This window comes from Schistocerca piceifrons, chromosome X (genome assembly GCF_021461385.2).
Source record: "Schistocerca piceifrons isolate TAMUIC-IGC-003096 chromosome X, iqSchPice1.1, whole genome shotgun sequence".
Lineage (NCBI taxonomy): Eukaryota > Metazoa > Arthropoda > Insecta > Orthoptera > Acrididae > Schistocerca > Schistocerca piceifrons.
Genome location: NC_060149.1, coordinates 218,011,698 through 218,038,549, shown reverse-complemented (window position 1 = coordinate 218,038,549; position 26,852 = coordinate 218,011,698). Strand labels below are relative to the sequence as shown.

The window sequence follows — 26,852 nt, the reverse complement described above, 5'->3', positions numbered from 1 at the left end:
CCTGATTTGGAACGCAATACAGCAGCGATTCTATGTGTCTTCGATTCGACAAGTCCTTGGTAGGTTTCCAGAGGTATGTGACGCCATATGCCTACGCGCAAGTCACTTAGTTTGAGAGGTTCCATGCCCTCTTTTGCATGTCTCCTCTCATTTTCACCAATTTTATTAATGTTCTATGTCATTGCACAGTAGTAACAGACCGAATAAAGTTATTGTAATGAGGGTATTTGTACTGAGAGCTCAAAAACTACTTTTCACTTGATTCCCACGCATAATGGCTTAGTTCCATGGGTGGCCTGTGCGAGGCGAGCGTTAGAGGACGCGGCACACTGCGTTTCCGGTTGGGGGCTGCACTTCCCTGAATTCTGTGGGGTTCGTACAATAGGCTAACGCGCTTGGCGGAACGACTGACGTCGGTCGAGTTGAGCCTCGAGTTTACCGCTCCGGCGCGTCCGGAACGAAGATTCCTGGCACCGACTGACTGCATTGTTCTCTTGATTCGGAGAAAACTTGTGGACTGTGCCCTGCCGAGTGCGACTGTCTGGCATCGGATGGCCGGTGGTCTAGGCAGATTGTTTTCGTAGCCGGTCAAACGGCACGTTCAGTGCTCTCAGCTGAATAGCAGAGGCATGATTGGTCAACTTAAACTGAGGCTAGTTGACGTCATAAAGCCCTGCTCGAAATTGAAGGGAACGGTCGCTATTGGCGCGAATGATGCTATGAGACAGTGTGGGGGAATTTTGGAATCAGAAATGAATGCTGATTCGCAGTTTTCAAGGAGAGTAGGGAGTAGAGCAATGTTGGCTTCGCTCTTGCGTTGCGCGGGAAAAGGATTTCGGGATCTGATCTTCCTCGAAGTCGGACAGTCTTGCGACTTGGTCGCTCGTTTTCAGAAGAACTTAGAATTTTCGGACAGATTTCGCGGCCAGGGGTTGACAAAGAGTTGCTGCACGGCAGAAGTCGGCGCCTACGTCATCAGGACGCTGCCTACCGACGACGTGCTGCAGATTTCAGTACTGGTACAGTATTTTACAGCTCCGGCATTGTAGGACCTTATCAATTTTATACTGAATCCCTCAGCAGCACGTGTGCTCGCTTTGCTACAAGTCCACCTTGCTTGTTTCTCCATGTGATCCCATTTGAGCTCTCACTACTAATTGCGATACTGCTATGTAGTCGGGAGATAAATATTTGATTCATTAGGGCTTCCAGTCATTATCGTCAATCTATTGCATCACAGAGAGTAGGAGCACCTTGTTCTCGAGCCAACTCTTATTCTCATAATATTTCAGTATACCCTATCCTTTAATCTACTGTGTGTGTCGACAATCATGTGCATTTATGTTCTGATATATAATAAATCTCATTGTAATATTTAATCCGCATATCATTTCGTAGGTATAGGCAGAATCCTATTTCCTGTTGTTTATTATGATAAAGTTCTCTTTTTATTTGAGTAGATTACGATTTTTTATTAAATTATTGTGAGTGTGCACTCCTTATTTTACCAACTAGTAGGGTCCAATATCATTTGCTTCCGTTATCGTTGCGCGCGTAATTAATTAGCTAGTAGATAAGGGGGGGCGTCTAGTGCATGTCTCGTTCTCATGCAAAATTCGTCTGAATCAAAGAGGTACAAACTCTTCTCCACCCCGGAACCTCGCAAGTTCCCGCAAATTGCGGACCGGTGGTTTGTGGACGAGGAGCTGGAGCCCGATAACGCTCCAGAAGTGTTCCATCAGTTTCAGACCACGGTAATTTGGTGGCAAAGCCTCAACGTGAGTTCACTGTCATGCCGTCATACCACTCTAGCACAGTTGTCGTCTTGTGAAATGGACAGTTATCCTGCTGAAAGATGCCATTACTATCGCTGATGACGACAATCACGAAGGGATGCAGGTGGACCCAGTAAGTCCACAGCTGTAATGGTGCCTACGATTACTACCACAGGTCCCTAGCAAGCCCAGGTGAATGTCGCACACAGGAGGAACCGTCTGCTGTGAAGTCCTGTGTTCAACAATTTGCACTGAGGGATTTCTCAGTAATTCTTGTGGCTGCACCACCATTGTTCTCGGTTGTTATATATGCCACAGATCGCCGTCGATACTGATTTACAGGGCTGGTAAGCCTTCGACCCGACCTCCACGTTCTGTGATGAGCCGTGGACGTCCAACACCTTGTCGCCTACTTGTCCTTTCACCGACCTTCAACCACTTTGCTTAGACGCTCAACGTCCCACCAGCTTCGCCATTTTCTAGATGCTCGTTCCCAGATGCCGGGGTACAACAATCTTCTCTTTGTCAGACTCGCTCTTCTTAAAAGATTTCCCCACTTACGGCATTTATCGTCCCGCAACCCCAGCAGGCAGCATTCAGTCTCGCGGTAGGTGAAACTTTTTTGGCTCCTGAGTCTACATTGCAGATTAAAACTATGTGCCGGATCGAGACTCGAACTCCGGACATTTACCATTCGCGGGCAAGTACTCTACCAATTCAGCTATCCAATCACGATTCACGACCCCTCCTCGCACCTTTACTTCCGCCAGTACGTCGTCTCATATGTTCGAGAGGTCCCGAGTTCAAGTCTTGCCCCTCTCGCCGGAGGTTCGAGTCCTCCCTCGGGCATACGTGTGTGTGTTGTTCTTAGCATAGATTAGTTTAAGTTAGTTTAAGTAGTTTGTACGTCTAGGGTTCAAAATGGTTCAAATGGCTCTGAGCACTATGGGACTTAACTTCTGAGGTCATAAGTCCCCTAGAACTTAGAATTACTTAAACCTAACTAACCTAAGGACGTCACACACACCCGTGGCCGAGGCAGGATTAGAACCTGCGACCTTGGCGCTCGCGCGGTTCCAGACTGTAGCGCCTAGAACCGCTCGGCCACCCCGGCCGGCGTAAGTCTAGGGACCGATGACCTCAGCAGTTTGGTCTCTTAAGAACTCACACACATTTGAACATTTTTTTCAAGTCTTGGTCCGACACATATTTTTAATCTGCCACGAAGTTTCATATCAGCGCTCACTCCACTGCACAGTGAGAAATTCTTTCTGTAGTTTATATCATATTCTAGTATTTATATAAATTTTTGTAGTCATTCTATTACAGACAGAAATTTATACACACGAGCATCTCCCATTTAAAGCCCGCCTGCTTATGGGAGTGCTCACGTGCTTGCCTACCGTGCAGGGGGCCAAGGTTCGATTCCCGGCCGGCTTGGAGATTTTATCCGCTCGTGGACTGGGTGTTGTGTTGCCCTCATCATCATTTCATCCTCATCACCAGCACGCTTGTCGCCCGGTGTAGCATCGACTGAAATAAGAATCGCACTCGGTGGCCGAACTTCCCCGGATGGGGCCTCCCGGACAGCAATGCCATACGATCATATCATTCCATTTCCCACTTTCAAACTTTATTTTGCGGATCGTTGCTGAACAATCGGGCGAAATAATTTGGTGGACCTAGACTTTTGGTATACTGGGTGTACCACAAGGAGTGGCCAGTATTCAGGAACGTGACAACAACGAGCATTAGAAACAAAACAGTATAGTAAACATGGGCTCTAAAACGCATGGCTTAAGAGCTATGAGCACTTCTTCATCTTCGATGCTGTGAAACAAGTTTTCTACACTGCAAGCTCGTTGCTTTCCATATTTTGAGAGGTGGTAAGTGTGCACCAATACAAGAAAAATGTCCACTAAACATCAGCTCTAAAGTGCGTACCTTAGAGGCTATGAGCACTTGTTTATCTTCGCTATTAGGAAACACATCTCTTCTAATGAACACGTGCTCGTAACTCTCAAGGTATGCATTTTAGAGCACATCTTTACTAGAAATTTTTTTTCTTGTTTTGGTCCATACTATCTCCTCCCAAAATGTGGAAAGTTAAAGGCCTACAGTAGAAAAGGTTTGTTTCGCAGTATAGAAGATGATATGCTCATACACTACTGGGCACACTAAGAAGAAATGCAGACGATTAACGGGTATTCATTGGACAAATATATTATACTAGAACTGACATGTGTTCCTTTGTCACGCAATTTTGGTGCTTAGATCCTGAGAAATCAGTACCCACAACCACCTCTGGCCGTAATAACGGCTTTGATACGCCTGGGCATTGAGTCAAACAGAGCTTGGATGGCTTGTATAGGTACAGCTGCCCATGCAGCTTCAATCAACACGATACCAAAGTTCATCGAGAGTAGTGACTGGCGTATTGTGACAAGCCAGTTGCTCGGCCAACATTAACCAGACGTTTTCAATTGGTGAGAGATCTGGAGAATGTGCTGGCTAGGGCAGCAGTTGAACATTTTCTGTATCCAGAAAGGCCCGTACAGGACTTGCAACATGAGGTCGTGCATTATCCTGCTAAAATATAGGGTTTCGCAGGGATCGAATGAATGGTAGAGTCACAGGTCGTAACACATCTGAAATGTAACGTCCACTGTTCAAAGTGCCGTCAATGCGAACAAGAAGTGACCGAGACGTGTAACCAATGGCACCCCATACCATCACGTCAGGTGATACGCCAGTATGGCGATGACGAATACACGCTTCCAATATGCGTTCACCGCCATGTCACCAAACACGGATGCGACAATTATGATGCTGTAAACAGAACCTGGATTCATCCCAAAAAATGACGTTTTGCCATTCGTGCACCCAGGTTCGTCGTTGCGTACACCATCGTGGGTGCTCCTGTCTGTGACGCAGCGTCAAGGGTAACCGCAGCCATGGTCGCCGAGCTGATAGCTCATGCTGCTGCAAACGTCGTCGAACTGTTCATGCAGATGGTTGTTGTCTTGGAAACGGCCCCATCTGTTGACTCAGGGATCGAGACGTGGCTGCACGATCCGTTACAGCCATGCGGATAAGATGCCTGTCATATCGACTGCTAGTGATACGAGGCCGTTGGGATCCAGCACGGCGTTCCGTATTACCCTCCTGAACCCACTGATTCCATATTCTGCTAACAGTCATTGGATCTCGACCAACGAGAGCAGCAATGTCGCGATACGATAAACCGCAATCGCGATAGGCTACAATCCGACCTTTATCAAAGTCGGAAACGTGATGGTAGGCATTTCTCGTCCTTACACGAGGCATCACAACAACGTTTCACCAGGCAACGCCGGTCAACTGCTGCTTGCGTACGAGAAATCGGTTGCAAACTTTCCTCATGTCAGCACGTTGTAGGTGTCACCACCGGCGCCAACCTTGTGTGAATGCTCTGAAAAGCTAATCATTTGCATATCACAGCATCTTCTTCGTGTCGGTTAAATTTCGCGTCTGTAGCACGTCATCTTCGTGGTGTAGCAGTTTTAATGGCCAGTAGTGTAGCTGTTAAGGTATGCATTTCAGAGTCCATGTTTATTAAACTTCTTTGCTTCGCATGATCGTTCCTTGTGTAAATGTCATCAATGCGGGATTTGATCCTTCGCTATCAACTGCCAACGCCAGACAGTAACTACCGTAACCAATTAAATTTTGAAACGTACTCGTTTCGTCCGAAGCCAGGAATAGCAAATACACTGGAAATTCTCCTTCCTGAAACTATTTTCAATTTCTCCGAGTCTGTAATGTTCCATGCTGGCGTCATACAACAATGATTCACCTGCATAGAATTCCAGAAACAGTAGAGTTCCGTCTCTTCTAACTTTATATCTCGTCTCGTTGTCGAGATGGCGGAGACAAACTCATGACAGAAAATGAAACAGGTCTGATATGAGGCATGAGCCCCAACGAACGCCTGCGTCATGCTTCGTTCACATTGGCCGTAGTCCACGAAAGATGGCTCGTGCTAGCTTGTCACACCTCATGTGACCACACGTTAAAGCGTAATATTTTTTTTTTTTTTTTTGCAATAAAACGTAGTATGATGTAAGAATTCGTTTATTGGCAAGAAAAAACTTGATATTTACACTCTTTGCAACTACTTCTTCCTTAACAGTTTACATACAACTGCAGCAAATGGTCTGTATACCAGAAGGTATAAGACTTCTGCTAAGGTGAGGACACTGCACCCCAGGAACAAGCCGAGAGAACCTCCCGTAGATACTGAAACAAAAGAAAAATCTCAAGTAAGTGCGCCACCATAGTAAATTCTTTAAAAGTGCGGAAGTTATTGAAATGGCTGTAGTTACAATCAAAAAGTTAAATAGCTATAGCAGTTACCCTAAAATGTCGTAAAGACTGTGACATATACAGAGTCCGGTCACATTAATGTGACCACTGCCTATGTCCAGCGTCAACGTGCAATAACCACTCACAGACGGCAGGTGGCAGCACTAACAGTGGAGGGTATGTAAAGCGTGTCGGAGGGACGTAGACAACAGTGCAGTAATTGTAATGAAGAAGTGTAGCGAGTTTTGTGACGTCGAAAGGGGCGTGATCATTGGCTTTCGGGTCAATGGTGGAAACATTTCCGAAACGGTGAAGTTTGTAGACTGTGCGCGTGCACCGTGGTTAAAGTATACAGTGCATGGCCAAATGGCGCTGTCTAAAAGTGGCGCATAGGCAACTATGGTGCGCTACAGGCCATAGATGACAGAGGTCAACGCCGGTTGAGGAGATGTGTAAGAGCGAATAGATGTACAACTGTTGAGCAGCTGACAGCTCAGTTGAACCAGGGGGCTACCAATAATGTCTGCTCAATGACCGTTCAGCGAACGTTGCTGCATATGGGTCTCCACAGCAGGCACCTGGTTACAAGGGTCACTCCAAAAGAAATGCACACCATTTTTTTAAAAATCCATTTTTTATTCTACATGTTTGAAAGTCTTACAGTGTGTAGATACATCCTTAGGAACAATATTTTCATTACTCCACATAATTTCCATCCCTCACAACGGCCTTACGCCATCTTGGAACCAGCGCCTGTATAACCGCACGGTAAAATTCTGGACCAACCTGTTGGAGCCACTGTTTGGCAGCGTGCACAATGGAGTCATCATCTTCAAACCTTGTTCCACGAACAGAGTCTTTCAGTTTCCCAAATAGATGATAGTCACATGGAGGCAGGTCAGGACTGTAAGGTGGGTGTCTCAGTGATGTCCATCCGAGTTTTGTGATCGCTTCCATGGTTTTTGGCTGACATGTGGTCGTGCACTGTCGTGCAACAGCAAAACATCCTGCTTTTGCCGATGTGATCGAACACGACTCAGTCGAGCTTGAAGTTTCTTTAGTGTCGAAACAAATGCATCAGAATTTATGGTGGTTCCACTTGGCATGATGTCCACAAGCAAGAGTCCTTCGGAATCGAAAAACACTGTAGCCATAACTTTTCCAGCAGAAGGTGTGGTTTTGAATTTTTTTATCTTGGGTGAATTTGCATGATGCCACTCCATTTATTGCCTCTTTGTCTCTGGTGAAAAATGATGGAACCATGTTTCATCACCTGTCACAATTCTTCCAAGAAATTCATCTCCATCATTCTTGTACTGTTCCAAAAGTTCGCTGCATACCGTTTTTATTGTTGCTCTGTGAGCCACTGTCAACATCCTGGGAACCCACCTGGCACAAACCTTTTTTAACGCCAACACACTTTCACTATTCTGCAAACACTTCCTTCCTTATCCCAACGTAGCGTGACAATTCGTTCACTGAGATGCGTCTGTCAGCAGTCACCATTTCATTAACTCTTTGCACATTGTCTGGAGTGTGTGCAGTACGAGGCCTGCCGCTGCGAGGACAATCCTCAATATTTCCGTGCCCGTTTTCATCACGTAACCTGCTTGCCCACCGACTAACTGTACTGCGATCGACAGCAGCATCTCCATACACCTTTTTCAACGTCTTGTGGATGTTTCCCACTGTCTCGTTTTCACAGCACAGGAATTCTATGACAGCATGTTGCTTGTGACGAACGTCAAGTGTAGCAGGCATCTTGAAGACATGCTGTGATGGCGCCACTCACGGGAACATGTTGAACTAAGTTTGAAAACAAGCGGGAAGGATGTATCTACACACTGTAAAACTTTCACACATGCAGAATGAAAACTGTATTTTTACAAAAATAGTGTGCATTTGTTTTGGAGTGACCCTCGTATTTACGCACGCTGGCTGCTGTTCATCGGCGACGAAGGCTGGAATTACCCCGCTAAACTGCAATTGGATGTTCACTGAGTGGCTACAGGTGTCATTTTCAGATGAACCACGTTTTATGCTCAGACAGATGGATGTTGGCATGAATGGCCCTGCAACAATCGTCCGAAGGGTCCAGGCAGGAGGAGGGTGCGTTGTTGTCTGGGGAATGTTTTCGTGGCATTCCCTCGGTGATCTCGTCACTGGGGCATGCAGAATGGATCAAAACAAGTGTGCGTCTATTCTTGGGGACCATGTCCACCCCATATGGAGTTTATTTTTTCCTCGTCACACTGACACCTACCAGCAGGTCGATGTAATATGTAGCACAGCTCGCAGTGTATGTGCGCGATTGGAATGCATAGACCAGGCTCGTCCAAACTGTGCCCCTGGGGCGCTATCGCCCGCGGCCAGCGCCCCGGGCGAATTCGTACGCTGCTGCAGTGGCCGTTCAGTGCCGCTTAGCTGGCCGTACGGACCGCCCGAACGCCAGCCGATAGATATATTTGTTGGCCTGTTTTCCCTTCGGGCAGAGGACGTCTCACAAGTGCTTCAACTAGAGCTGATCGACCTACAGTGCCAATCCGCCTGAAGGATCGCTTTCTTGTGTGTAACTTCCTAAAACTAAGAACCGCTCATTCCTTGGCGATAAAAATTTGACCAATTCTTTGAGGTCAGCAGTCTCACGGAATATTGTACCAAGCCTAGACAAAATCGTTTCCTCGAAAAAGAAAAACGTGTAAAATGTTAATTGTCTTCTTTAACAATGTTGACTGTAAGAATAAAAGAGCTTTATAACCTTAATTCTATTTTAATAAGTTTTCAAACTTTGTCAGTTAAAATTATTACGTACCAAACAGCAAACTAAGGATCCGATTTCTAAACTCTGAAAAGGGATACAAAAAATTTTAGCACGAAGTATAACAAAAAACACTTACTTGTAACTACTAACAGTAAGAATGAGACATAAAATTAATTCTAAAATAGAATATTTTGTTTACGTTAGATCTGACCGCGGGACAGTCCAGCGAAGAGCAGTGCTGTGCGGTCTCTCGCTCTGAAGCTCTCTCTCTCTCTCTCTCTCTCTCTCTCTCTCTCTCTCTCTCTCTCTCCTATGGCGACACTAGCGACACACGGTCGCGGACGGGGACGGGGCGCTGAACTACACTGTCTTGCGACCGCGGGGCGCGGGCGCGCCCGCCGGGCGCAATTCTTGGATGAGCCTGGCATAGACAGTTTATTCAAGCTCCAACAGCTTTTAAATTTCACGTATATAAGCTGTTTTCAAACGTTTTAAAGTAGGTTCTATCCGCCGAGTGCGAAATTTAACTCCGTCTTGTAGGAGGGAATGAGACTATGGTTTAAATTCCCGTCGACAAAGGTGTCATTAGAGACGGCATATATGGTTGGATTGCACTGGGAAGAAGAAGAAGAAGAAGGAAATCGGCCGAATCCATTCAACAGAAGCATCCCAGCATTCAAAAAAATGGTTCAAATGGCTCTGAGCACTATGGGACTTAACAGCTGTGGTCATCAGTCCCCTAGAACTTAGAACCACTTAAACCTAACTAACCTAAGGACATCACACACATCCATGACCGAGGCAGGATTCGAACCTGCGACCGTAGCATCCCAGCATTCATTTTAATCGATTTAGAAGAACTATAGGAAACCTATCTCTTGATGATCCGATAGGGATTTGCATACTCGCTCCTCCCGTATTCGAGTGGAGTGTGTTTCCATTGCGGCACGTAGCTCATACTCCTTTAGTTGGGTGTGGTCTAGTGGTAAGTGGCGCACCTGCGAAACGAAAAGTCATGGCATCGAATCCCTGTCGGACCAAGCAATATTTCGGTCTACCTGTAACGTAGTCTCAATGACGCGAAGATTCGCCAGAAACAACACGTAGTTTGGATTCCACATTAAACTGTAAGTCCCCTTTACCAGGATAGGTTAGGTACTGTACCTTTGACAAATATAGGCTCATTTCCTTAGGAAAGGTTGACTGTGCAATGGCACTGTGTTTCTGCCTATTTGTTCATTCCATTCAACTATGCTCTATGTTGCCTAAATGCTGAATGCATGTATCAATGCTACACAACATATGCTTAACCTGAAAGATGGCAGTGGCGATGCATCCCGTCGGGGACCACATCATAATAGCGCTCGCACGGTGTCATGGTGCTCATTCTTTTAGTGTAACAGCTCACTGTTTAAATATCTGTAAACCGCTACGTATTTGACAGAAAGTTTTATCAGTGAGTATGTGTCTGTTTGAAAATTAGAAAACAAGATTGTCCGTTTTCAAATTACTATAAGTTAAATTAAAGGAACTTCCATGTCACTGTCTTACTCCGCGACTGAACCACCGCTTCACCGGATTTCATTGCTCTCTTCTTCATCGGCTGTTTTTCGCCCTCCTCTAATATTCTTCACGTTGAAAGAACTCTCTCTGAACGAGATATTCCATACTACTTTTATTATTTCTTCACAAATTTTAAAATCATTCAAAAATGTTCAAATGTGTGTGAAGTCTTATGGGACTTAACTGCTAAGGTTATCAGTCCCTAAGATTACTCACTACTTAACCTAAATTATCCTAAGGACAAACACACACACCCATGCCCGAGGGACGATTCGAACCTCCGCCGGGACCAATCGCACAGTCCACGACTTCAGCGCCTAAGACCGCTCGGCTAATCCCGCGCGGCTAAAATCATTCACATAAGAGCAAAATTAAAAGGAATTTGTTTTGACATATCGCACGCAACACGTCCAAATACGCCATGTGGAAATGGTCATTTGATATCAGAAGATGAATTCTATAAAGTCTTCATGGAACTGTAGAAATTATTTACTCGAACGGACTTCCAGATAAACTCTCAAGTAAACAGAAGCGCATGGTACCTGAAGTTTTATTCTTCCTTGACAATATTCTTCTACATGAAAATTTTTAAATCGTATAATGGGCTACAGAACCTGCGTTGTTTTTCGCATTTCTACAAATATAAGATCGCTACTGCCGATATCCATCACTAACACTGTAGTTTATTAGCTTTCGGTATCTAAACAAAATTGTGACTTTCACTTCCAGTAACAAGTGTGGCGAGCGCAAACGTGGATCGTATTGTAACTTTTTTCTTCCTCTCATTAAGATGTCACTTATTTCAAGAGAGAAAATACATTGACGCAAATGGAAAATACTGCACTATGAACGCATTGGCCGGACGCTACCAAATTCATACCTCGGTATATCCATGCCCGTGGGATATGTGTATCAAAATTTAATCCTTATTTTTCAGTCCAGAAAACAGCCATTCCTACAGATGAAGAACGGTGAGAGTAGTTGAAGTGTATTGGGTGCATCTAACGTTACGAAATGTTTCAGGTGAACATCGTGACACAGTATGCTTGGAGGATTTTGAAGTGCAGCTTAACACTGTCTTTCGGACTTTGAGGAAGGATAAACCATTAGCATGAGGGATGTGGGAACATCATACCAACAGATCGCGCAGACAGTTGTGTGTGGCTAGTAAAATGAGAAACGAGTGGTGACGTGAACGATTGGAGATATCAGTGTGGCAGAAAGAGTAGGCAAGGATCCTTCCTGAAATAGTGCAGCATGAGAAAATCGTAGGGTTGTCCAGCTGGCCCTGACTAATATACTGCTAACAACATGTAAAATCTGGATCGAGATTACAAGCAGAGTGCTATCAGCAACCTCGAAACAGATTACTAGAAGCTGGATTGAGATCTCGAGCCGGCCGGTGTGGCCGAGCGGTTCTAGGCGCTACAGTCTGGAACCGCGCGACCGCTACGGTCGCAGGTTCGAATCTTGCTTCGGGCATGGATGTGTGTGATGTCCTTAGGTTAGTTAGGTTTAAGTAGTTCTAAGTTCTAGGGGACTGATGACCTCAGCAGTTAAGTCCCATAGTGCTCAGAGCCATTTGAACCATTTTTTTTGAGATCTCGAATTGCTATGCGTCGTTTATCGCTGACGACAGACAACAGATAGTTGCATGGTGTGGAGCCAGACACAGCCGGCACATTGAGATGCATTGTGGTGTTCAGGGACGAGGCTTTTTCTGTTTGTGGCTGCTAAATCGACGCCAGTATATCCGTAGACGATTTAGTGAAAGCTGATAGAAGACAGCGATTATCGAGGCCCTTACGTTTCCAACTCCCGGAATCATCATATGGAGAGCTACTGGAGATGACAACAGGACTGATTTGGTAATTACTGAGAGGAGGCTGTATGCTCCGCCAGTATTTGGCAATAATGGTAAGCCGTGTTCTCATACCATTCACGACGTAGATGCTGAGGGGCATATTGAAACAGGATGATGCAAGACCCCACAGTGCAGTTCAAACCACAAACGCCCTGAGGAAAGGACATGTCCTTCACTGGCCTTTCTGGTCCCCACGTTTATCACCCACAGAACATTTCTGAAATGCAATGGGAAGATGTATACTTTCAAACCAGCCTCCAGCTATTAGTATCCACGAACTGACACATAATTTGTGTCTTGCATTGTAAGAAATCCCTTAACACAACATTCGGAGGCTGCTTGCCTCCAGGCCACAAGAAATAAAAGTGTATTCATGCCTGTGGGGGCCACACCTCATACTGATGTTGATGGACATCAGTCTGGATTGGAATGAAAGTTTAATAATTTAATATATATGGTGCCTGTTCCTTCAGACATGTGTGAAAGAATGGACACCATTCTGATCCTGCAGCAATTATGAATCAAGACACAAAGGAATTAATGACAAGAGCCACGAGTGGGCACTGATTTAAATCAATGTGGAAAGTTGAAAATTAGTGCTAGACCAGGATTCGACCCAGGTCTCCTGCTTACTAGGCATTTTTTCTGACCACTGCATCATCCAAACACAGTGGTCATTGCAACTACAAGGACTACCCTAGCACACCTCCCATGACCGAAAGAATAGCCACCACATATATAATTAAGGCTAGAATGGCCAATTATCACTTCAATGTTGATGCACGCCCCACTCAAACTCTTATGCGAATCAATGTGATGCCACAATTAATGAGGATAATGGGCTAGGGGCACTATATCATTAGTGTGTGGAAAAGTTGAGCACTTGGGTCTGACAGGAGATGTGTTAGAGTAGTCTGTGCAGTTGAGATGATCACTGTGTCTGGATGGTGCAGTGGTAAGAGCATCTGCCTAATAAGTGGGAGACCCAGGTTCGAATCCCAATTTTCAGCTTTCCCCACTGATTTAAATCAGTGCCCACTGGCAGCTACTGTCATGACTTCCTTTGTGTCTTAAAAATTTTAAACATCTCTGTAGAGGATCAGTGGGAGTTCTGGGCAGTAAATGCTGACATCAGCATTCCCAGAATACTGACATCATCACATCTGGATAATTGCACCAACACTATTACATCATCATGTCACTATCTTGCTGAAGGCCACCCCCTCTCCCTCTGCCCCCACCCTTAAACGATTTTCAATTTTCATAATTCGATTACATGAGTGTCATCATTTCCTGTCTATACTTTATCCACCATAAAACGCCACCAGCAGCATTGATCAGCTGGGAAGAAGAGTGACTTTGATGTGCTGACTGAGATAGGGAATGTTCAGCAGTTTGGTACTTGAGTGCACTACATATGATTAAAATGTGACTATTTGTGTAGTGTAATAGAGTTCATACAGATATGAAACGAGGGTTGCCCTGCCTTCTGATACCTAGCTTTGGCTTCTTTTCAAAGTCACCCAGCTACCCACTTTGTAAGTAGGCTGTTTATGTTTTCTCTATGTAAGTAGGCTGTTTAGGTTTTTTATTGGTAACGCCACCTCTGTATGACAATCACTGGCTGTGCTGTGGGCAGTCTGTGTCTGCTTTGCATTGTTGTAATACTCGCCATTGTAGTGTTAGGCAGCTGGGCTGTTAACAGCACGTAGCGTTGCGCAGTTGGAGGTGAGCCGCCAGCAGTGGTGGATGTGGGGAGAGAGATGGCGGAGGTTTGCAATTTGTCATGAACTGATATATATATTATGACTTGTGATGATATTAAGGTAAATACATTGTTTGTTCTCTATTAATATCTTTCATTTGCTAACTATCCCTATCAGTAGTTAGTGCCTTTAGTAGTTTGAATCTTTTATTTAGCTGGCAGTAGTGGCGCTTGCTGATTCCGTTTCTTTCTTTCTGGTAAGCACGTAAAAGTATACAGTGATCATCGTGCATTACAATTTCTTATGTCTTCAAAATTAAATCATGACAGGTTAAAACGTTGGGCATTGTTTCTGCAAGAATTCCGCTTCACAATAGTCTACATTCCCGGCAAGGAGAACATTGTTGCGGACGCACTGTCACGCGCACCGGCTGGGCTTGAGAAAAGTACCACAGAAGGCAACCTCGAGAAAAATTTCAGTATTCTTTACATTCAGAAAGTCGCCTTTGAAAACTTCATCACCACATCTTTAAAGGACATTGCTCATGAACAAGATAAAGATCCGATTTGGAAAGACATCAAGAGCAAATGGCATGAAAAGACACACACACAGATTCGGCATTATTACCTAGTTAGAAACAACATACTCTTCAAACGCTGCACTGTTGATGACAAGCTATGGGTACTTTGCATTCCAGACGATTTTGTTAATAAGCTCATTTGGTACATTCATTTCAGCTACGCACATTTTGGCCCACGAAAATGTTATCATATTCTTCGAACGACTTGTTATTTTAACAATATGGAAAAGCGAATTCGAAGAGTCTTGTCTATTTGTAAACTTTGTCAAAAGGCGAAACCATCTACTGTCTCACATCGTGCTCCGTTGTTTCCTATTATTCCTGCTAAATTAAAAGAATTTGCTGCTGTTGATCTCTTGGGACCGCTTGTCAGAACATCCAATGGATTTTCGTACGTTCTAGTCGCTGTTGAACTTACTTCAAAATTTGTTTCTTTCACTCCGTTACGTAAAGCCACTGGACGGTCTGTATCCAACGCCTTTGTTAAAAATTTCTTACGTGAAGTTGGACACGTTAGTAAAGTCATTTCAGATAACGGACCGCAATTCAGATCTGCTGTTTGGTCACGCATGCTTCGCAACCATAAAATCAAACCTGTTTTTATTTCATTGTACTCACCACATTGCAACCTGTCTGAACGGATTATGAAAGAAATCAATAAGCTTTGCAGACTTTATTGTCACAGAAAGCATCAGCATTGGGACAGATATTTACACTTATTTCAAAACGTGCTGAATGAAATGCCTCACGACTCCACTGCTTTACCACCTACTCTTGTACTGAAGAATGAAGAACCACCGAACAGAATCAGAGAGCTTGTACCTTTCCCGAATACACGTAAACTTCGACACAAAGACATAATTGATTTGGCTCTTAAAAATATAAAATCTGCAGCAGACAAAAGGAGAAAACTACACGGTAAAGCAAATGCAAAGAAATTGTATATTGGTCAGAAAGTTCTCATTAAAGCTCATTCATTGTCACATAAGAAGAAACACTTGAGTCACAAATTCTTTCTAGTTTACAATGGACCTTACAGAATCCGACGTATACCACATGATAATTGCGTTGAAGTTGAAACTCTGCGTACTAGGAAGAGTAAAGGTTTACACCACATTTCTCATGTAAAACCATTTATTGAAAGATAATCTGCCTTTTAACTTTGTCTTTGCCATAAAACGTTTCACTTCACGTTACTAGTATGCTTTAGAAACTGTTACCATGCAACAATGTTTGAAGTTAAATATCCAATCAAGTACCAAGAGAACTTATTTAAACAGAAATGACGAATGCATTGTTATAGTAAACAGACGTCACAGTGTTATTGTGTGTGTACATTCTTGCTTGTTTGTTGCACGATTACGTAACGACTATAAGGCTCACATACTTAGAACATTTACCAGTACTGCTAATGAGATTTTAATGCAACATTTTGGTTTATTTGAAAATACATTCTGAATTTAAAGTGCTTTCTGAGAGATACCAGATGACACAGAGGTTAGTTTATGTGACAGCTACACGATTTTTATCACGACGCTACTAATGAGTGACAATTTACACTGTTGCTTTTGCGGTGTATCTGTTTTATATCTGCACAGTTTTCTGAATTCTTCTGGAAATCAAAACATGTTTTATTAGTAACTTTTGTGGTATAGCTACAAGGAGACAGCCTTTTCCATAGCACAACAATACGTTACAGCACAGTACTTTCATCATCACAACAATAAGCGTAATAACTAAGATATCTCTACGCAAAGCATTTCACTTTTGTTTATCATGAGGTAAGTACATTGGCTTCTGCAGAACTTAGCTTTTGGAGGAAAATAACTACGACACTTTCACAGAGATTATCTTACAACAATATGCACATTTAGCGCTACAGGACACGCATTTCAGTGATTAATTTTGTACTTAAAACATTTATTTTTAAAGATTTTTGAATTACAAAGAAAGTTTTCAGTGATACATTTCATTTCATTGCTGTAATCTGTAACACCTGAGGGTATAATTACATTAATCCTCAGGGGGGTACACGCTTACTTTGTGTACCATGTGTTTGGCAAGCACAAGGAGCCCTAGCTAATATGGTATTTCCTTATACAACTTTACACATCGGTACCATATTTCTCTAACACACAAATTACACAGCTATCTGATTATTTAACTGAGAGATAAACATTTTTTTACTACATCAGTGACACATGTTTACGCAATACACAGTTGTGTAACTTCACACTTATGACACTGTATTTTGTCTGTACTTTGTAAACTGTTCATATTTTTTCGGAATCATTGTGATACTATGAGAGCTTTGAATGATGTATTTGGTATGAGATCATGATTTTTAAAGTACGTTTGAGGCAGCTGACACTTTTGACATGAGCAGAGAATTATTTTAGGCTTAGAAATTATTGGAGGAAGTTACGACGATTTTGAGATTTGACTGAAGTGTTATGATGTTATTATTACGACGACGATGTGTATTATGTTGTTGAGGAATGTTTATTATGCTACGTATTTCTCACGATGAAATATTGAAGAAGTGTCGACGAATATGTATATGTATAATGAGGTAAGGAATAATGAGTAGTGTTTAGGGACTCTGATTTATGAAAAGGATGTTGGAAACCAAGAAACGTACTTTAAGATTTATGAAATGTGTGACTGTATCACAATGCTGACGAATATTTTTTTTGGACACATATTTATAGGATTTTGTTTCTACAGATTTGCAACGCTGATTCTTGACCTGTGAAGTATTTTTATGTGAGACTGTCACTTTAGCGAAAATTGCTGTCGTAAATATTTCCGTACGAAAGTTAAGTGACCACCTGCACGTAATGCGTCGCGGGCACCCAGCTGTGTCAGACGCCTGGAGAAAAAGCCATTATTGCGAGCCCTTTTCAGCGGCACAGGTAGAAAAAAAAAAGGGGACGTGAGACGTGTCAAACACCTGGAGAACAAGCCATTAGGGTGTGCCTTTCATCGCTAATGCGACACCCTCGTTACTTGAAAACATATGATTACTCGCACTTTGTGCTAATTACTGAAATGCTTATGAATTGATGGGAAATATTCGTACATCTGCACATCTGATTACGACAAGCGTCTTTCTACGAGAGTTGAGAGCTACTAACTTATGAAATGTCACATGACTACTGAATGATATTTTTATGCTTTGCTTTTCATAGTTGCTTATTTCATTTGACATCTGTTTTCCAGCTGTGTTGCAGCATTGCTTTTATAAAATAAAATGCATTTGCTAATGTGAACACTTTCTGTCAACAGATCTATTAAATAATTATTTTATGATCCACATTCTTTAAAAAAGGAGCACTTGGAAAGGAAAGAACAATAAGAAGGAACTAGTACCAGTAACTGCATCTATAATTTTCTTTTCAAGTACTTGGTAATTTCTTTTGTAGAATAATTTGTGGTGCACCACTTTAATTACATAGATATTAAGATGTGAATATACATTTCCCTTATCTGCATTGTTGTTTTTTCCTGAAATATTTTTTATGCTTGAGCTTTGTCATGCTTAGGTATACGTCATAGCATTTGCTGCTGCTGTTTGCCAGGCATAGTGTTATTGAATTTGACTTTTGCTAATTTATACTGTAGCTTGCTTTGCAATTTTCCATTTTTTTCATTGCTGTTTATAATAATTGTTTTACGTGCTGCTGCATTGCCTCGTCCCTTAGTTTAGCATCTGAGCTCAGTAGATTTAAGTTAGCTTAAGAGGGGGTAGACTATATGAGAAACTGACTATGGAGAATAGGTAAAGAATGCATTGCGAAGTTATATAAAAAGGATTTGGGCCCAAATGAGTATTGTACAATCAGAAATAATTATTTTGAAAGAAATATGAACAGAATACAGAAAGCATGCTTGGATAAGATTTTTTTGGTGGAAGCAAAGGTTGAAATAAGACGAAAGATCTATAGAATGAAGTTTTGGGATGGACTGCAGTACCAAATGTTACACTGAAAACGAACCCTGTCCTTTCCTTTTGTGTTATCCCAGTACGTGTTTGTGTACCCTTGTGTATTTGTTTTCTTCCTGTCTCTGTGTAGTTTCATAGAATTTTTTCTTCTTTTAATATTAAGCTACATTCACTATGATGAGGAATACTGTTATCCTCGAATATAATTGGCATTAATAATGTGTTATTTACTTTGTAAAGATGTTTAGACATTATTTACTCTGTTTTGTGTTAATGCTCATGTGTGAAGTTGATGTTTCGAAAGTTATTCTGATCTTTTATCTATGTACTCATGTCATAATTCCATTGACGTATATGTCTATTTCTATTCTTTTGTAACGCCTGTTTTACTACAAATGTTATCTGTATTGTTATGTTCTTTAATCATGTATTTTGTACCTTTGTTATTGTATTTTTATGTTATCAAATTGTAATTGTTACCAGTTCTTCCAATTAAGTTACATTTCACTGCACACGTTTCTGTTGGTCATAGTATATGGACAATATGTGAGAAGTAGGGACTGTTAGTGTTTGCACGTGTGTTAATGATTCAGCAAGGGACTGGATAACAGCATTGCTGGATCTAAGGACAATTCCAAAAACTTTGTGAGTGCACAAGTGGTGGTTTATGGACTTGCTATATTCTCCGCAAGACTCTTCAATGGTGAATGTGCACCTGCACAATCGCAACAGATGGCTGCTGGCCATCTCTACAAGGACTACAGTGGGTCTGCACCTCTGGTGGCCCACCAATACCATTATCTCTACAAGGACTACAGTGGGTCTACATCTTTGATGATCCATCAATACCATTATTTCTACAAGGACTGCAGTGGGTCTGCACCTCTGGTGGCCCACCAATATCGTAATCTCTACCAGGACTACGGTGGGTCTGCTCTGTGATGACCTACCTACCAATATTCATCAAAACTTCGACTGACTCGGCAGTGGGTTTGCTCTGTTGTGACCCAATACTTGTCTGCATGTCGAGAGTCAGCACTGTCTTTCCGTTGGAAGGACAACACTACTTCTTCAAGACTGCATGGAAATCCACTACTTCCGTGTGCATTTTCTTTTACTGCTCAGACTTTGAGAAAAACACTGCTATTCTACTGTGATGAACAATGTGGACTGTCTTTATGGACTGTGAGAAATTTTGATCTTTTGACCAACATAATATTAATAAGTGTGTGCATTTTATATCTTTGTTACTGTAATTGTGAAAAATTTTTGTCAAATCTGTATTGGCCAGTGCCCAACACCATTTGTAAAAATTTTTGTTGGGAGCATGGGGGCTATGTAAGTAGGCTGTTTATGTTTTCTCTATGTAAGTAGGCTGTTTAGGTTTTTTATTGGTAACGCCACCTCTGTATGACAATCACTGGCTGTGCTGTGGGCAGTCTGTGTCTGCTTTGCATTGTTGTAATACTCGCCATTGTAGTGTTAGGCAGCTGGGCTGTTAACAGCACGTAGCGTTGCGCAGTTGGAGGTGAGCCGCCAGCAGTGGTGGATGTGGGGAGAGAGATGGCGGAGGTTTGCAATTTGTCATGAACTGATATATATATTATGACTTGTGATGATATTAAGGTAAATACATTGTTTGTTCTCTATTAATATCTTTCATTTGCTAACTATCCCTATCAGTAGTTAGTGCCTTTAGTAGTTTGAATCTTTTATTTAGCTGGCAGTAGTGGCGCTTGCTGTATTGCAGTAGCTTGAGCAGCGAAGATTTTTGTGAGGTAAGTGATTTGTGAAAGGTATAGTTTAATGTTAGTCAGGGCCATTCTTTTGTAGGGAATTTTGAAAGTCAGATTGCGTTGCGCTAACAAAGTATTGTGTGTCAGTTTAAGCACAGTCATATATAAAATTGTTCAAAGGGGAAGTTTCAACTTCTCTCATCCAAAGTGGGTAGTTGGGTGACCTTGAAGAGTGGCTGAAACTAGGCAACTGAAGGCAAGGCAGCTCCCATCTTATACCTATATGAAAGTATTTGGGTGCTAAGAAGAAAGAAATAATAAATAGAGAAAGTTTACGATATGTGTATGTATGCATGTGGGTAAATAAATATACCTTACAAAAATTATTTCTACTTTTAACCCCTGTCAATCAATAATAACACACACATTTGCCATTTATAAATTGCTAGCAGTTAAACTTGCAGCAGCAGAGTCTTGTAACTATCAGCTATATCACATTTTTAAATTGGCAGGAAATTGTTAGTATTGGTTCTGCAATTGGCAAGGGACACCAAATCGCGAAATTGATCAAATTGGTTGTAGAATTGGTAGTTTGCTAAGATGGCAAGTCTGGAAATTGGTAAACTGGCTGTATAACTGGTAAATTGGCGCTGTGATACTGTACATATGAAACATACACCACAGTTATACCACATATGCCGCAATTATGCCACAATTACACCACAAATGCCACAATTATGACACAATACGCCACACATACACCTCAATTACGCCACAAATACATCGCATTTACATTATACATGTGCTGTACATACACCATACACTCACACACACACACACACACACACACACACACACACACGCACACACATACACACACACACACACACACACACACACACACACACACACACACACACACATACACCGCAGTAAGATACTTTGACAGTATAAAATATTGAAGTCATCACGTAGTCTGAAAAACTGTTAGTCGAGTGGTGGCAAATCTGAAACCTGGTAAAACTGGCAGTCTGGTAATTCGCATATGTGTATTGTAGGTGTGCTGTATGTACAGCATATTTAATGTGTAAATGTGGTGTATTTGTGGCGTAATGGGGCAGTTTGCATGGTGTAATTGTGGTGTAATTGAGGGATGTGCTTGCTGTATGCACAGGGTAACTGTGTCATAAACGTGACGTAACTGCAGTGTAATTGCAGCATTTGTGGGGTAATTGTGGTGCAACTGCAACATAGGTGGTGTATGTATAGCACTGTGACGCCAGTTTACCAATTATTCAGCCATTTTACCAATTTCTGGGTTTGACATCCTATCAATTTATCAGTTACACTTTCCATTATCAAATTTCCAGATGTGGCATCCTGCCAATTTTCTAATTGTACAGCTAGTTTACCAATTTTCTGATTTAGTGTCAGACCATTAACCAATTGCACAACCAATACTACCAATTTCCTACCAGTTTTAGAACGTAATATAGCTGATGGTTACAAGCCTGTGGTGTTGCTGCAAGTTTAAGTACTAGCATTTTATAAACTGCAAGTGTTTGTGTTGTCATTGATTGAGAGGTTCAACTCCCTCTACCTGTTACTTCTTCCTTCTTTTGCAGAGCCACCCATGCGCATTCGCGGTTATCATTCACCAGATGGCATTGCCTTCTACATATTGCACAAACAGCTCTCAATATATGAGCTGATCGGGGGAACACAATGGTAAGCGCCATCGCCATGTATTTTGCGGTAGATGGCTAATGACACCACCTGTGAGATGCACAATGCAGTAAACTTACTAGTAGTTCCAATTTCACTCAACAGATGTGAGGGAGGAGCTTAATGGTAAGCGCCACTGTCCGTCTGTTGCGGAAACATAATGGTAAGAGACAGAGAGAATGGCGGCTAGTAAAAACATCTCCGAGATTATGGCAATAGTGAACATGGAACAAGACGTGGAATATACTTCCAATGATACTAATATCTTCGAAAGGGATCCGGAATACATTCCTAACGATTCAGATGACTCAGAGGTACGTTATTTTGTAAATATATTATCTTTAGTACGTTTCACGAACATAATGGTAAGTGCATGTACATACCATTATGTTCCTGAAGTACAATTGAAAATTACGTTCGCTGACAAGTACAAGATGTGTACAGTCCAGATCAGTGGTGCGAGGTCATCAAGAAGTCGGCTAAGAAGACTCCATTGCTTGTATATAATATGAAAAGAGAGGATTTCTATCAAATACGACACTCTAAAGAAGCGTTTGTCTTCAGAAAGAAGACAGTTGAAGGTCGCGATGTCAACCTAAGGAAAGTATGTAGGTGGAAGGTGACTTCCGAACATTCATCATCTTTATTCATCAGCGAGACATTTTGTCATGACATTTGGCATGAAATAAACTTCAGGAAACGTGGAAGGCAAGGACCAGTTCCTATGCTTCGACTTAAATACAATGGGGCAAGGCTTATTGAAAAGAAGAAAGTTGCTGACGCCCTGTCGCTCCTAAATTACATACCTCCTGTCCACAATGGATTTTTCCTGTCATTAAAGCCAACAGTTTTAGATGAAAAAGACATTAGTAATGAGAGTGATGAATGATTTTGCAGTTTCAGTAAAGTGTTGAAGAGTTACTGTAAAATTTAATATGTAATGTTCTATCACTATGTGTTGTTAATGGTGAATGGTAATGTAATAATTTTTGTATATTTCATTTGTTTTAGTCAGTTCTGAGTTTCATTTATGTCTGTATAGTAGAAGATAGATGTTAGAATCACTACAGAATAAAAGGACTGTTCAAAAAAATTATTCAGATTTCCAGATAAATTGAAACTTTAGATGCGCTGTATCTCGAAACTGTGCTTGGGCTGGGAGCATGGGAGGGGGGATGAGGGGTTGGGGTGGCTTTCACAGTGCTGTAACATGATGTTGTCATGGTCTTAGGGCAATTGCCCAGATGCAGTGATTTCAGAATTCCAGGAATACTGATGCTGATGTTAGTGAAATATAACAAATACAGCTGCCTCAGAACCAGATGCAATGATATCAAAATTCTGCGAGTGCTGATGCTGATATTAGCAATTTGAACCAGAACCAGCAGTGATCCTCTACTTATGTCTTCTTCTCCTCCTCCTCCTCCTCCTTCTTCTTCTTCTTCCACCCATCCATTAATGAATGCTTGCGACCGCGTCATGCATCTTTATTCCAAGAAATGCACCTTCTAATCCCGTCCATTGCTTTAGAACATCTCTACACAGTTTTATGAATAGCTGAATGATGTATAATGGTATAACACTCCCCATTTCTGCCAATGCATGTTCCTCCCAATTAACTGCTTAACATGTCATAATTGTGTACTTAAGTGCATTCTTTAGTACAGAAACATAGTTATTATGGAAAATGCAAAGAGTGACTGTTTCTGTGTCTATCTTTAACATGCTAATTGTAATTTTTACTAGTTGACTGATTATTATAAAATGAAAGTTTGACAAGTATCATTTTCACATTGATATAAGAAAGTATAGATGACTTAGAGCTCTGGAGCATTCTGTTACAATATCAATTTAACGTATCCATAAGTCTCAGTGTTACCTAATAAATCTGTGAAGCCAAATATGACATCTCTTCTCATACGCATGTGTGGATATTTCTGAAGTCCCCAGGTAAGTTGCGCACCAAGGTTCCTGGAATTAAACTTAATGTTAGCTATGTACTGACAACAGTGATTACTTTTTACAACAGGCCATCAAATACTCTATACAGGGCGACTCAGCTACCACTGCCGCTGTCGTTTTCTACAGAAATAATGAACAAGACTTTTTTTGTAGGAAATTCAGTGGAGGTAAATTTTGTACTGGGATACTTTTCGCTAGAGACTGCAGGTTTCGAGTTATTATAGAAAAACGTACAAAAGTGAGCTTCAAACGCACGCCAACTCCCACATTCAACCCCCAGGATTTCTAGTATGTTGTTCATGACATCCCCTCCTACCACTGCACAAAAATTTGCGTATGCACGAATTATTTACCACATTCGACCTTTAGGTCTTCATTGACTAGCATTATTGCGTCACTGTGTTAGTCGAACACTTAAAAATTGTAAAATTGAAATTTGTGTAAATTTTACCTAACAGTTTCAAGGAGGTGCATTTGAAGATCTCTTTTGTACGTTTTTCTTGAATAATTCAAACACAGTGGCCCCCAGCGAAAACATATCTCAGTACAAAATTTAACTGCATCAAATTTCCTATAAAAGGGTACTGTTTATTTTTTCTGTAGGACTAATAGTTTGGGCGTAGCGAGCGAGAGAATATGAAAATCTCGCACGTGGTTTTTGAAGGCCAGATATAAAATTGCGGACTACTTGAAATGACAGTGATAGCGGCAGCTGAATCACCCTATGTAGTACATTACAAAATTTCTTAACCGACAACTTTACCTTATTATGTTAAATAAATTCAGGAAGCGATCGGACAGCCATTTAAACAAACATCTGTAAACTCAACCTGCAACACACACAAACACACACGTACGCATGTGCATCCACACAGACACACACTCACACACACACACACACACACACACACACACACACACACACACACATACTCACTACAAAATACATCCGCACGCGCTTGCTCATCGATGTGCATTCTACGACTCGAGCTATGGTTGACGGGCTCATCCATAACATATAATGCCTATACATGAGCAAACACTAAGCTAGTTTACTATCAGTGCTAGCTTACTTAGTGTTGAGAATTCCCTAATTCGAAAGACGATCATGAACGAATAGTCTCTCTGATTATATTTAGAACAGAATCAGGGTGAGGAATAGTGAGAGTACTTGACAAAGCGTAATAATTCTGACAGTGATATCTGTCTGCCTTTTAAGCTAGCAACTTACACAATATTTCATAAACACAAGAAAATGACACACTCCTATCCGGTCTTACCAAGGTCACACATATCATTCTGATGCTAGAGATGGAACTTACCGTTCTGGGAGTAGAACCTTTTGACAGAACGTTTAACTTCTCCATCGGTTCCTATAATTACTGGTACACAGTGGGAGGAGATCCAGCTTCGTGTGGTCTCGAAAGAATCGTACTTGATCTACCTTTGCAGGGTGAATGAAGCAGTTAAGACTTTAACTGATTAATGATTTTAATGAGGATTAATTTTTAACTATGGGGGCACGGGGGATGCCATACACATAACACTAGCAAGAACCCAAACTTGACATGAAAATAGAAATATATTGTGCATCAGGGATTTGTAGTTATTTAAGCAAACGATGTTCTTGCCCCGAAGCCGGAAAAAAAGAGTGTGCTACTACGATCATTAGGTCTTAAAGGTAAACAACGAACATGGTCCGAGGAGAATAGGCTGTCTGTATTGCCATCGTACAAGCTGTCGCAGCTGATACAAGTGGCTTGGAAAACGTATTGCACCCGTGTTCGCGGCAGCCTGCGCCACTACGCACCAAGTCCACGTTAATAAATTATAGTGCCCTCGTATATGGTTGAACTATGAAATGCAACCAAACTGCCGTATTTGGCTTTTTGTCTAGGGAGTCGGTTGTAACCGCCGATTTCAGTTATTAAGAAAGGAATTTTACCTACTTTTTTATAAGTACAGAGATACACTGATGGAAAAATTGCAAAACCAAAAAATAATTAATGTAGAGTAATGAAATTTCGAGAATTCAGTTGTTTAGGTACCATTGTGATTAAGATTGCAAGATAATGGGTTAATATAAGCGTGAGATAAGTCATAGCAAATGTGAAATGCTGGAACATTAGTAACCAATGTACTGGCCAGAACGTTTAATGTAAGCATGCAAACCATCATGCATTTTGTTGTACAGATGCCGGATGTGAGTTTAGGGGGTGGAGTTCCATGCCTGTTGCACATGGTCGGTCAATACAGGGGCGGTTAATGCTGGTTGTGGATGACGCTGAGTTGTCGTCCAATGATGTCCCACATGTGCCCGGTTGGAGACAGATCTGGTGGTCGAGAAGGCCATGGCAACATGTTGACACTCTATAGGGCATGTTGGGCTACAACATCGGTATGTGGGCGAGCGTTGGAAAACACCCCTTGGAATACCGTTCATGCATAGCAGCAGAACAGGTCGAATCAGCAGACTGACGTGCAAATTTGCAGCTAGGGTGCTTGGGATAACCACTGCTGTCATATGCTGTCACGTCCCAGACCATGACTCCAGGTGTAGGTCCAATGTGTCTAGCACGCATGCAGGTTTTTACAGGCCCTCAACTGGCCTCCTAACCAACACACGACCATCACTGGCACCGAGGCAGAACCAGCTATCATCAGAAAATGCAACAGACCTATACACTACCCTCCAATGAGCTCCTGCTTGACGCCACCGAAGTCGCAAATGGCAGTGGTTTGGAGTCAGTAGAATGCACGCTATAGGGCATCTGACTCGGATCTGTCCTTGAAGTGACCGATTTGTAACAGTTCGTTGTGTCACTGTGGTCCTAACCGCTGCTCAGATTGCTGTTGCAGATGCAGTACGGTGCGCCAGAGCCATAGGCCG

General features: G+C 42.0%; 1 protein-coding gene across 1 annotated transcript in view; it reads right to left on the bottom strand.

The window, feature by feature from the left end:
* Positions 1-5,916: 5,916 nt before the first annotated feature.
* The window catches only part of LOC124722254 (pickpocket protein 11-like), a 137,561-nt gene continuing 116,625 nt past the window's right edge, over positions 5,917-26,852 (bottom strand). Inside the window, exons 6-7 of the mRNA XM_047247443.1 lie at positions 23,880-23,971; positions 5,917-6,053 (exon numbers count right to left, since the gene is read on the bottom strand). Of these exons, the coding sequence (XP_047103399.1) occupies positions 5,929-6,053; positions 23,880-23,971 (217 nt within the window). The 3' untranslated portion in view covers positions 5,917-5,928. The remainder of the gene's footprint in view (positions 6,054-23,879; positions 23,972-26,852) is intronic.